Source organism: Macaca nemestrina, chromosome 5, assembly GCF_043159975.1.
Source record: "Macaca nemestrina isolate mMacNem1 chromosome 5, mMacNem.hap1, whole genome shotgun sequence".
Lineage (NCBI taxonomy): Eukaryota > Metazoa > Chordata > Mammalia > Primates > Cercopithecidae > Macaca > Macaca nemestrina.
This window is the reverse complement of record NC_092129.1, coordinates 34730755-34745067: the sequence shown is the minus strand read 5'-3', so window position 1 is coordinate 34745067 and position 14313 is coordinate 34730755. Positions and strand designations below refer to the sequence as shown.

Here is a 14313-nt window from a genome sequence, read left to right as displayed (position 1 = left end):
TTCCTAACACTATGTTTTCCAATAAAACACCCAGGTTCTGAAATTGGTGATGCTTTCACAAATGGTTTTGGAATGATGGAAACTTCACATTTGTTTATATTTCTTTAAAATCATTAGTTCTTTTAACCTAGAGAGCTAAAATATGTATAAAAACTTGCCAAGTGGCTCCATTCTACAACCAAGAAAGTCAAAATTATAAACTTTACAAAAGGGATTTAATATTAAGCAAATAAAACACATCTGCTGACTTTTTCTGCATGTGGATATATCCAGGTCAATCAGAAAACAATTATGCCTGAAATATATAAGGGACTGCACATGTTTTGTTTGGCTTGAACTACCTTTAATTGATTCAACTCTATTTTTTATTTTTGATTGTAGAGTCAAAGGATCTTTTGCCTATATTTGCCTGATTTAATAATAAATCATTAGAAGATGCTGCTCAGGTTATTGTTTTCATTTTATTACCTTCAATGTTGAGGTGTGAATAGACTTACCAGTGTATTTTAAGGGCAAAGATGTTTGATAACTAAATTGTTTTCAACGTTAACCAAAGCAAGGCAAAAACCGTGTATTAAGAGTGCGGTGAATTTTACCGTTGGGTTTCTGCCTGCTCCTGCAGGCAGGGTCTTGCTCTTGGCTAACTGGCAATTATTCTTACTAGATAAGATGCTGTCCTCTCAGAAGTGTATCTGCGTTTTACCGAGAGACCCTGAAAGACATTATGACCCAGAGGAACAATTGTCTGTGGATAAATTTCAGACATCATTAGAAGTTCAGGTACGGAAACTGCTCAGGTATGGGAAGCCCTACCACGTACCCCTGCACTGCCACTTAATCACCTCCCTATTCTTACAGCTGGCCCTGAGACACTAATCTACAAATACTAATTTGCATTTTAAAAGGACAAACTAGGCATCGGTAAAGTTTCCAAAGCTTGCTTAGGCAAAAGTGTTTTAATGACTATAATATTTTCAAGAATGTCAGTGGACACTTGCTGTTTCTCCCTTAACACTCTGTACCTTCTTAAGCTACTCCCTCTTCCGGAAGCCCTTCTCCTTCCCTTCCTCCCTAAAGTATTCATGGAGACTCCTACATATTTCCAGGCACCTGAAGCTCAAATGACATCTGCTTTTCAAAGCCTTCCCAATCCCTCCAGCTGAAATAAATTTTTACCTCCTCTAAATTCCTGTAATATTTTCCTTGCATCTCTTTTGATATGAAAGTGTTTCCTCTCTTTAGACAGCAGTATAGCAGTGGTAAGATAATCCACTTTAAATATCAGAAAAGTCTGGTTTTAAGAACCCTACCAGTAACTGACCTAACCAAGTGAATTAGCCATCCCAGGCCTCCATTTCCCCATCTGTAAACTGACAAGAGAGACAGAACTACCTTTAAAAAGGTAAAATAAAAGAATTAAATAAAAAGAGGCAGGTAGTGTTCAGCAGAGAGTACGTTCTCTATTCTTTCCCCTACTGCACCCAGAGGAGACGTCTGTGCTCTGTTTATATAAGCGTTCGATCGCCCAGTGTGGAGAAAGGATTCCAGCAACAGGGAACAGTAAAAAGGGCCCAGCATGTGAAGGCTTCAACTAGTGGTTTGGGCTGCGTAGAAAACAAGAGTGGCAGTGGGAGTGAAATGAGACATGGCCAGAGAGGAAAACAGAGGCCAGACCACCAAAAAACTCTTGTGGTAAACTTAAGGGGCTTGAACTTCACCAAAAAGATTCCGGCAACTGTTAAAAAATGTTAAAAAGAAGGGCGTAACTTGACTGGATAACAATCATAGGGCTTTTACAGGAAAAGTTATTTTGAAACAGCAAAAATTGAGGCATATAAAAACCTGTTCCCATGATAAGAAATAGACTTCTATAGATTTGCTGACTATATTACCCACTGAAACACAGAAGCCTGGGTAGGATAAAATAGGCAAAGAATGATGTGAGAGAGAACATTTCATGACTCATTGAAAGTTCTTTCTAATATTCTAATTTTGTGAAAAATCAATTTCTTAATCAGATTTCTCAAGTAACTTGGATTTTAAGTAGGAAGCAAGTGAATTAGAAATCTTCAGTAATATAATCAATTGGGTCATCTCTGAATCTCAGATAAAAAGGGTCATAAGGTAAAAAAAAAAAAAAGACATTTAAATTATTTTTAAAGTGAGGCATCAAACTGTCTACAGTACATGAATTAGATACATGGCAATTACCCAGATAATAAGATGGGTCTGAAAGTTATTATCAAATAACCCAGATGATAATACCTGTTAAATGGCTTAATTACCTGATTACCTTAATACAAGTAATAGGTTAATTTCTCAAACTCATTGCTTAGAAAACCTTAAAGCAATCCAGATTTCTTAGGGATAGAAACTTCTCTCTATTATTAAAAGCTAACTGAACGAAACTTACAAATTTCATCATCCACGTGACAGTTTTTTTAAAAAAAGTCATTGAGAAGAAAAGGGATAAAAACACACAAGGGAAATAAAGGAGTAAAGCAATTAAAAATGGCACTTTACATAGTAAGTCATAAAGCCAGAAAAAATACAATTTGTTAAGTGTTCTGTAGCCATTATTTTGTTCAGTTCTCAAAACCACCTTATCACATAGATTCTCAGTTTTACAGATAAGGCTTCCAAAACTTAGGCAATTGAAATAATTTGAAAAAGCTTGAGTAGCTATTATGTAGTTGACATGACCAGTTTGAGAAACAGTTTTTCTTTCTCAAAAATGTTCAGCAACCTTTCTCTGTCATATGCTTATCCAGATGAATATTTGGAGAATGTTAGCGCAGGTAAAATCCTTAGCATTTGTTTAATTCCTAATTTACTGCAGAGGAAACTTGACCCAAAGAGATTAACTGGCTTTTTCAAGGTTATACAGAAATAAAATTGAAAACCCAATCTCCTCTCCAGATTCTACTAAACCTCAGTGCAACATTTTTGTTACACTAAACTCAGAGATGTTGGCACATTACACTTAATTAAATAAAACCCAACTAAAATCTAAGTATTTTTCCAATGACAGGCAGATTGTCCAAATCTCACCACTGAGGATGAGCTAGGGCAGGCTTGGCTAGGATAGTTGTCAAGCAGCCACTAAAAGGGATTAGATTCCAAGAGGCCTAAATTAGGGAGCAGGAATTTCTATTCAAGATAGCCTAGAATACCAAACATTTGAGAGGCAAACCAAGCAATGGCCTGTTGGGGAGATGGGAAGTTCAAATACCTGAACGATCAAGTGCAAACACAAAGTCTAAAGGGCCCCAGACAGGTTCAAGGTTCCAGAGATAGGATCAGAGCAAAAGTAAATTAGAAATGAGAGATGGGGGTAGTTGGTTTCCCAGATGGGTGCTTGCACAACCATGTTTCATGGGACAACAGAAGTGGTCCTGGAATAGGTCTGGGGTTACTGGGAAAAGGAGGCAGGGCAAGGTTATACAAAAGCAGCAGATGGAAGTATTGCTCTCCAAAGAGTTCTCATCTACACTAAGGCAGACGGATTTACAGGAAGAACCTGATTTTGAACAGGTCCCTATATAAAAATCCATATTTATAGTATAATTTAAGAGAGGTGAAAAATCCTATTTATTCAATACTTTAACGTTATCCAGTTTTTAAATGAGAACTCTAGGACACAGAGAATGTGGCTATTCATTCAAAGTTACAAAGCCCATTACTACAAAATCAAAAAAAGATAGGTCTTCTAAGTCAGTCATTTCTATATTCATAGGCTGCCACGATAAGAGTCAAAACTGAGATGATCCTTCTTGAAACTATAAATCAATTTGTGCAAAATAAGCACATACTGCAGAAACAGTCCTTACTCCCCTAATCCAAGTGACAAAGGCTCTGCCATTCCATCAGCATTTCAAATTGTCTTGCACATTTATTGTGGAGGTCTAAGCATCATCTAAAACCCACACTATGATTAATGCCTTTAATTTTTATTTCACATATGTATCCAATTTTAAGTAAGCATGCACACAGATGCACACACACATAATTGTATGTAATAGAGAGAGCTTACCTTTAAGTCACTTCCTGGTAACGTGCCCACTCCATCTTTCCAGTCCATAACACTGAATACATCAAACTCTTGACCACTTGTGCTAGAGGCAGATTCAGTCATGATTTATTTTTTAACCTTAAAGGGGAAAAGAAGGCATATCACTAAATATTCCACACGGAAATCTGTTTTTAATTTAGTACTCATTAGTTCAGTTCCCCTTAATTACATAATTTTCTTCATCACAATATCCCATATTCCTAGATCTAAAAACAACTACTTCAAAAATATTAACACTTTTTTCCTAGTACAATCCTTGGAAAAGTACAGAGAAAAAATATTAATAAAAATTTCTAAGTTAAAAAATGTTATGGTAAACATTTTCTATTCACAAACAAAAGAAATGCATTGATTCAAGGCATATTCACTTAAAACAAAAAGTCATAATGCCATATGGATAGAATTCCTTGCCTGTAAGTAGTCTGTTTTCTGTTTTAAGACACTAGAAAAAAGTAGACATGGATAAAGGATAATCTGCCAATTTATTATTCTAGGAAATTGGAAAACAGTCTCAAATGTACAGCAAACACCCATTAAAAGTCTCTGTTAAGATAACCAATTTGGCTACCTAAACTGTGACAAAATTCCTAATTTTCATTTTCTAAAAAAATTGGAAAACAAATTTCCAGTGATTGTAGTATTGATATTGTTCTGAGACTGTTGTCTGTGTAACATGAGAAAAACAAACAAGTAATTATGTTGGTATCATAGACAACTGAAGAAAGATTGACGGGTCCTAAATTTGAATGGAAGTATCAGTATGAATTCATGATGTGTTTTATCTTTAGAAATATGTGTATTTTCTAGTTTTGTCCACTGAAACAATCTAGAAACAATCATCAATCAACAGTAATGAGCAGCCTAGCTTCAACTGTGGTGTCTAAATACCATTTCTCACAATTCTCCCCATAGAAGGAGCTGACTTTTGCTAAATAGCAGGAAATGTCCAAGATGAAAACTTAAACATCTTGTCAAACAAGAAAGCAAAGAAGCTATCAAAGACAATGGAAGTCATATCCAAAGAACTCAAGAGCCAACCTGAATAGGCCCCTTCTGGCCAAAGAAAGACAAAGTAGCATCCTTACTATCCTTACTAATTACTAGCTGCAGTGAACTGAAACACATCAGATAAATGTAAATCCACAAGTTCATAATGACATTCAAAGCAAACAAATAAACCAAGAACACCTCATTGATCACCTTTTCAGGATTCAAGAAAACCAACTCACTATTTGGAAAAGGAAACACGGATTTATCCTGCCTTTCCAGTGTGATCTGTATGTTAGAGTAACCACATCGTTGGGCAGATAAAGTTTCCCCTTAGAAAGAATTCCAGCTAATAAATGAAGAAAGAATGATAGAATATTATAAGTTGTAACCTTTAATAAATTAATGGTTCTAGGCAACGACTATCAATGGCTGCCAGGAATGTAAACCCAACACCATCTATGAAGTAGCCTTGCCAGGAAAAAACAAAATCAAACCTAATCTGATCAAGTCTATTTATAGAAGCTGGCAGAGAAAGAAAGCCTGTTAAATCACACCACAAAGATATAAGGAAGAAAATCCAGATTACCAGAAACTCTTTAGCAGCATTTCTCAAAGCATGCATTCCTCAAGGGTCTCTGAGACCCTTTCAAAAGGTCCAAAAAGTCAACTGTTTTCATAAAAATACTCACACATTCTTTGCTTTCTTCGCTGTGTCGACATTTGCACCAATGGTGCAAAACCAAGAGAGGATAAAATTGCTGGTGCAATGGCAATAACTGTAGTAGCAGCCATTGCATTCTTCCCCGCCATGCATGCACAGTAAATAAATGTCAGTTTCACTAAAGACCATTATTGATGAAGTAAAAATAATAAATGTTATTAAGTGTTGATATCTGAATATACATCTTTTTAATATTCTGTGCGATGAAATGGGAAGTACTTTGACATGCCAAAGTACCATGGATGCAAGCTCCTGATTTTTAATGGAATGCCTTTTTTACTTAACAAGCTATATTTATTCGGGTTTGGATGTCTGGTAAATATTTTGTCAAAAATTAATGAAGTGGGCCTGTCAAATGAAGGAAAACACTAACAGTATTTGTAGCTAACAATTAAATTTGAACCTTCAAGAGAAAAATCAAAATTTTGTAAGACTTACAAGCATCACCATAAGCTTGCCAGCTTCCAGATGGCTAAAGACTTTTCTAAGGCAGTGGATGGGCGGTGATAGTAATGGATATGATTTTTAAAATATTTCATAATGAAATATGTCAACACTTGAAGATCTGCCCAACTCGGTTAAGCAAAATTTTCAAAATGACCAACGCATGATGGTACAAAATTATGCATAGGTAAATGATCCATTTAAAGTGCAAGATGGACCAACAGATTTTATTTATTTATTTATTTATTTATTTATTTATTTATTTATTTATTTTGAGACAGTTTCGCTCTTAGTCACCCAGGCTGGAGAGTGCAGTGGCATGATCTCGGCTCACTGCAACCTCCACCTCCTGGCTTCAAGGAATTCTCCTGCCTCAGCCTCCCGAGTAGCTGGGATTACAGGTGCCCACCACCACATCTGGCTAATTTTTTGTATTTTTAGTACAGACGGGGTTTCAACATGTTGGCCAGGCTGGTCTTAAGCTCCTGACCTCAAGGGATCCGCCTGCCTTGGCCTCCCAAAGTGCTGGGATTACAGGCATGAGCCACTGCACCTAGTCCCGACAGATTTTAATGTAACAGATCATGATTCATAATTAATCAGGTTCATTGGTAAGGTTTCAAACTGCACACTGCAACTAATCTTTAAGAAACTACCACAACCTGTCAAGTTTTAGTGTGGTAACTAAGAATGTCCACTATTAAATGAAAAGGCTATTAAAATATTCCTTCCTTTCCCAACCTCATACATGCATAAAACCAGATTTTCTTCATATACTTCAAGCAAAACAACGCAATGCAACAAGAATGCAGAAGCAGATATCCAGCTATCTTCTATTAAATTAGACATTAAAGAGATCTGCAAAAATGTTTAAAAATGCCATTTCTCTCATATTTCTTTTATTCTGGAAACTGTGATTATATTTCATTAAAATTATGCTTATATATGCTATCATGTACTGGTTTTACTGTTATTTTTAAATAGTTTAAACTATTTCTAATATAGCAAATATTGATATATATATATATAAACTATAAAAACAATACCTCTTTGAGCTTTCAACCATTTTTAAAAGTGAAAAGGAACTTGAGACCAAAATGTCTGAAAGCCAATACTGTAAACTACATAAAAAGATGGGCAAGGAAATATGAAATTTAGATGAAAAGGTATTTAAGAAACACATCAACCAATCACAATATTACAATTCATAGATATTCTGTGGACCTTGATTTAAACAAAAGATTATTAGACAGGAAGGAAAGTATGAATGCCAAATTGGGTATTTTATGATATTAAAGAAACACCGGTTTTTTTTTTAAGAGAAATGACAACATGTACTTTTAAAAGAGGAGTTGTTCCTTGTATTTTAGAGGTACAAATTGAAATGAAAAGATGAAATGATGTAATGTGAGAAATTTGCTGTAAATAATGGGATGAAGTGGTAGTAAGACTGGCAATGTGTTGCTAATTGTTAAGATGTGTAAAGGGTCCGTGATAGTTTTTATTCTACTACATCCTAGTTTTGTATATGCTTGAAAATTTTGTTCAAAAATTCAGGATTTTTTTGAAGTGCAGTCCCCTTACATATATAATATACACTCACTTTTAAATAGTCAATAGGAAAAATTTCTGTTTCTTTTAATTACAGCTAATTTCTACTGGAATTTACTAGATGCTTCAGTATTTTTTCTTCTGTTTTCCCCCGTAAGTAGAGAAAACATCAAATATTAGACATATTATTAAGCCTACTTCTGATCATTTCAAAGCTTACACAATCTAAATTTGAAGAAGAATCAGATTTTACAGACCTCAAAAGCACAAGCCACAAAAGCAAAAATAGACAACTGGGAATATATGAAACTAAAAAGATTCTGCACAGCAAAGGAAACAATCAACATAGTTAAGATAAAACCTACACAGTGGGAAAAGGTATTTCCAAACTATCCATCTGACAAGGGATTAATATCCAGATTATATAAGAAGCTCAAACAACTCAGCAGCAAAAAAGCAAATAATCCAATTTGAAAATGGGGAAATGATCTACATAGATATTTCTCAAAAGAGGACATATAAATGGCCAACAGGTACATTTAAAAAAACGCTCAGAATCACTAATCATCAGATAAATACAAATTAAAACCACAAGAAGATATCATCTCACCCCAATTAAAATGGCAATTATCAAAAATGTAAAAGAAGAAATGCAGGTGAGGATGCAGAGAGAGGGGAGCTCCTATATATATTGTTAGTGGGAATACAGAGTAGTATGGCCATTACAGAAAACAGTATGGAGGATCCTCAAAAAATTAAAGACAGAAATACCATATGATCCAGCGATACCACTACAGGGTATATATCCAAAGGAAAGGAAATCAGTATAGCAGATATCTGCACTCCCATGTTTATTGCAGCACTATTCTCGATAGCCAAGATATGGAATCAACCTAAGGGTCCATGAGTGGATGAATGGATTTTAAAATGTGGTTTATATACACACAGGAATATTCAGCTATAAAAAAGAATGAAATTCTGTCATTTGTGACAGCGTGGATGAGCCTGAAGGACATTATGTTAAGTAGGTAGGCACAGAAAGACAAATATCACATGTTCTCATTCATATGTGAGAGCTAAAAAAGTCTCATAGAAGTAGAAAATAGAACAGTGGTTACTAGAGCCTGGGAAGGGTAGCGGGAGGGAGGGAATAGACAGAGGCTGATTAACTGGTATAAAACTACAGTTAAATAGGAGAAATAAGTTCTAGTGTTCTATAGCATAGGGGGTGAATATAGTTAAAAATAATTTACTGTATGTTTCAAAAGAGTTAGAAGAGTGGATTTTGAATATTCCCAAAACAATGAAATGATAAGTATTTGAAGTGAAGGATATCCCAATTACCTTGACTGGATCACTACACATGGTATGCACGTATCGAAATATCATACGTATACCATTAATGTGTACAATTATTATGCATCAATTAAAAGTAATTCTTTTAAAATAAGATTTCACTACCATTTAGATTGTGCCTCAAAACAGGACCTAGGATGTAAAAGGCTGAGGAAGAATTAATCTAATCAATAATAGAAACATGAAATGAATTAAGACTTAGTATGACTTTTCTCTCACTAAATAGGTAACAACCAGCAATGATACAGACTCCCTATGAAGTGATGTTTAAGGGTGGTAACTTTTTTTTTTGATAGACAGTAGAGTGATAGAGTATCTTCCCCCTGGTGGATAAACTTGGTAATATCCAAGTGATCCTTTAATAAAAAAAAGTTTTACTGTTCTTTCTGGTAAAATCTCTAGATAACCATTTCCATTATTTTCTTTGGCAAGTACACTTTAAGGAAATTTAGTGAAATTATCTTATAGTATGAAATTGTCAGCTGTGACTATCCTGGTTATTACAGTTTCCATAAATATAATAGCATTTGATAATAGCATTTGTTCACCAGATACTAAGTGTCAGGCACAACACACACTTTTGTAAGTTTGATTCAATCTTACCTTCTTTCAGAAAAGGATTCAAAGTAGCAATTTACATACATTATTTCAATAATTTCTTTTTCAGAAAAAGAGGGATTTTATCATCCCTCTAGTCTACATTGAAGAAACTGAGGTGCAGAAAGATTTGGTAACTCAACCAAAACCACAGTCGGTAGCATGGCCAGCATTTGAACCCAGGTCAGTCTGATTCCAACAGTGAGCTTTCTTTGTCAACCATTGTTTAACATTTACAGAGCTTTGTCCCCCTCTGAAAATCTGGCAAAATCTACTTTCACCAGAATATGGTACACCTCAGAACATGACAAAACTAGTTTACTGGGCCAAAGTTCTTAATATAAATATCAAGTCCACATCAGTGCAACAGGTATCTGATAAAGTACCTTCAAAGTACATGCTTATTAACAAAATGTCAGTAAGACATACAGATGCCACAAATAGATTTTTAGTCTTTTTCTACCTAAAAACCATATATGTATAAAATTCACAGTAGCAAAATCCTGTCTGACAGGAGGAACAGAAAGTAGCAGATATCTAAAAGCTAGCACGATACATAACCTGCAGTAAATGTTCACGTTTTAAGAAATACTCAGAATATGCCTTTGCCATATGAAACAGTAGTAACGTTACACAATGTACCCTGCCTGAAAACATGTATTTAATATTTGTAAAAATTGTTTTCACCCATATTTTCATTCTGAGGTTTGTAGAGATTCTGTATACAGTATTATAGCATAAAAATATTTACTATGTTGTCTTTCTCATCATCTAATTTTGAAGCCTATGGGTACTTTCATTATCACAAGACGACTGAATGGCTACAACAGATTGCTTTTCCACCATCTATCAATGAGGTAGAACAGCCAGCAATCAATATTATTTTAAGAAAAGCGGCTTCTAAGACACCCCAAGTCTTCCTCCCTTGTTGTCTCTCTCTGTAAATGTGTACACTTGCATACAAACATACAAAGTCCTTTACTTCAACAATTTGTGTTCCTAAGACTCGGTAAATTTTTGCAGTACTTAGAAATGGTCTCATTGTGTTTTGTTCTTGTAAGTATCACCTGGTGCTACACCATAATCCACCTGTATTCCACAGGCCACACACACACACACACACAAACAGGTAAGAGAGTCACAATGCAAGTCACAAACACTATTTCTCCTTCTGCAGAAAACCCATCACAATTTTTTTTGTTGTTGTTAAATGGTGCTGAGATTTGCTAAGGAAGTATCTTAAAAGTACACCCTGATGGGTCCTCTGTGCTACCAGACAAGATTCAGCATTTTCCTCCTCATCTCCTCTAACTCCTATTGGACTCCAGCCACTACTAATGTCAGAAGAGGTAAGTTTGGGGTTCAGATGTCCACCAAATGCATCAGAGCAGCTTCTGATTCCCACTAATACGTATATGTCATGGCTGACCATGGCTGCAACCAAAGGCATTGATACCCAGCGTGCTGCTACCACCGCCCACTGTGGATGTCATGTCAAGGAGCCGATGACTACTGAAGACAGAGACCACTACTGCTGGCACTAGTGCAAAAGTATTGCACTCTGAAAGTCCCTGCTTTGTGAAACAATTTGCTTTTATTACAATGTTCTTCCCCTCAGCCTCCAACAAAAGGGCTGGAGAACAGACTAAATGACATATGACACTTTCTTCAGAATTACCTCCCATCTCTCTCCTATACCACTCCTCATCTCCAAACCAAAGTTGTGAAACCTGACTCTCCCTTGAGATATTCTATCTCCTGGATGAACCTCCTCACTCACTCATGTAAATAAATCCCTGGCAGCCCCGGTCTACCATGTACCACTTACATCAGGTGGTAATTAAACTAGTTAATATCTGATATTCAAAAACCCCTATAACACTTTCTATTCAAAAACCCCTATGAGGAAGCACACCACTCATATATTGATGCTGGCTCCTTTTTCGTGTCTGTTGAATGTTTAAATAATTTTTTTAATGAATAAAAATGAGTTTTTAAATCCAGTTTCATGTTTATTTCAAAGTGTATATTATAAAAGGCATGTCTTCCCATGAAAATATTTGTTATTAATGCCAACAACTGAAGCTACAGCACAGACGTCACGAAGGAAAATCCAGTTCCACAAAGCTCTCTGGTAACTTAACTAGTACTCGTTAACTATATGTGCACATTCATCAGCTCAACAGAAGGATGAGAGGAGGAGGTGTAGGGTTCACTCCTCCACCACTCAGGTATGCATTCGCAGACTGTGTATTTATGGTTCCTACCATTCCTGAGTGACACCTGGAAGTTGCTGTGACATTTAGTAATTTGTCATTTTGCAGAGACATGATTCTGAATCACACATGCCATAAAGCTGGGGCAAGGGCAAGTTGTCCAGCCTGGCTGAGACCCAGGCATGCTCTTAGTCATAGTGCTTAGTCTCAGTGCTATGAACACTGTAAATAAAGTGATAAAAACTGTATCTTATTAAGAAATGAAACAAAATTAACTGCTGGTTGAGTCTAGTGTTGATGACAGAATGAAGGGAGTATGGGGATGTTTATGAAAGCGATAGGCTAGCCACAAAATAGAAGTTTCAGATAAATTAAAGACTGAAATGTCAAATGCAATGATGACTCAGACACATTGTGTGAACAAAACTACCAAATGCTCCAAAAGGAAATAAGTAGAAAGGATGTGTGAATTTGTTTCAATAAGTGCTCCAGACAGTACACAAATCAGTCATCAAGTGACATAAGTATTTAGGGGTCCAGAGAGACCATTTAAATTTTTCAATTCTTCTTTAGCAATTTTATGGAAGGAATTATGTGCTAAAATGATTTTTTTTTTCAAGTTGAGAATTGTGACTGGCTTCGGACATCGACCTCACAAATGTCAAGAATCTACTGTATCTCATTTTGACTAGCGATAAACAGTTTGTGTGTCCTTCATAATCTTTCCTTCCTACCACTTCTTTGCTCCTATCTGCCAGCAGTGGATAAAACAGAGCTCAGAGTGAGGAGCAGGGACTCCTACGAGCTGGGTTCCTGCAGCATATTCAAAATAAAGAGCCTGCCTGGGGCTGAGATGAAGGGAAGATACCAGTCCTCTGAGATATAAGCAGCACAACCTAGGAGGTGCACAGCACAAAGCAAAAGAGCGGGCCCTGCCTGTAACCCAAAAGTCTGCACCTGCAGATAAGGGAAGAAATACGGATTACTGAGAAAGGGTATTGACTGTAGTCTGACCATTCCTGGTCAAACCATTGTTCTCCAAATATTGTCTTTAAAAGAATGGCTAGCTAATATTCCTCAAGACCAGTTAAATAGTTTTAATAATCTTACAGTTGCTTTTTCTTAAGAGCTGCATTTTATAGCTTCATAGTTAACAATTACATTTTTCAAAAATAAGGTATAGAGATGCTATGGTTATGAGTTGAGAGTGGTTGTAAAATGAGAGTAGACATTACCTTAAAAGCAGCATCTGAGAATCAGATTCAAATTCTGTCATTCAGATAACAGGCCTGAGATCAGTGCCTGGTGTCAAGGAACTGAACTTGCCAGTTTTTGGTTAAAAGGGCAGTGTATCTTTTGTAAACAGTGTGTCAGGAATACTAACCCTCAAATCATTACTATGAACCAAACAAAAATGACAACTATGCTGAGGAGGAAGACAGCAATGAGAAAAGCCAACACCCACTGTAGAATCCAACACCTTGTTGCTATGATGCCTACTATGTAACACCATCAACTCAAGATGATTTTTTGTTTACTTTATAGAAATCATCTTTGGTCGCCAATCGCTAACTGTCGAACCTGGTGCAGAATGACATACTCAAAACTCCTAAATGTCATTCTTCAGTAACATCATCTACGAGTCTCCCCACTGCTAATCACCTTATGAATGCAGCATATAAAACTGCTTTGGGCCTCCCCACCCCACTCACCCAGCTCCCGTCATCCTTTCATAGGTGCAAACCAAATGCTTCATTGATTATCCTCAAGATTTGCTGTACGTACTCTTACAGTTCCTCTTTCCATCCCCTACCCTTCCCTCAGCTACTTCCTTCTTTTCCTCCTCTTCGTATCACTTTCCAAAGTTTGACAATTACTCACTCCATGACTTCCAACAAATCAATCTCTCATTTTTTGCACATTTTTGAGACAGGGTCTTGTTCTGTTGCCCATGCTGGAGTGCAGTGGTACAATCATGGTTCACCGCAGCCTCAACCTCCTGGGCTCAAGCAGTCCTACCACCTTAGTCTGCCAAGGAGCCAGTACTACAGGTGCATACCAGCACACCCGGCTAATGTTTTAAATTTTTTGTAGAGATGGGGGTCTCACTATGTTGCCCAGGCTGGTTTCAAACTGCAGGCCTCAAGCAATTCTCCCACCTTGGCCTCCCAAAGTGCAAGGAGTACAAGTGTGAGCCACCATGCCTAGCCTGATCTCTTAAAGTCTCAATTTCCCCATGTGTAAAATGTAAAGAATAACAGAACCTTTCTTCAAAATTCATTGAGTAATGGTGAAGACAGATGAGATAGGCCAGGTAATAACACAGCATAGTACTTACCAGATACTAAACAGTCAATAAAAAGTTA

General features: G+C 36.4%; 1 protein-coding gene across 6 annotated transcripts in view; it reads right to left on the bottom strand.

Moving 5' to 3' along the window:
- Positions 1-14313, bottom strand: part of LOC105465599 (L3MBTL histone methyl-lysine binding protein 3) — a 124530-nt gene that overhangs the window by 96171 nt on the left and 14046 nt on the right. For all 6 annotated transcript variants that reach the window (XM_011714104.3, XM_011714106.3, XM_024787861.2 and 3 more), the window contains exon 3: positions 4034-4150. In XM_011714104.3, coding sequence (XP_011712406.1) covers positions 4034-4135 — 102 coding nt within the window. In that variant the 5' untranslated portion in view covers positions 4136-4150. The remainder of the gene's footprint in view (positions 1-4033; positions 4151-14313) is intronic.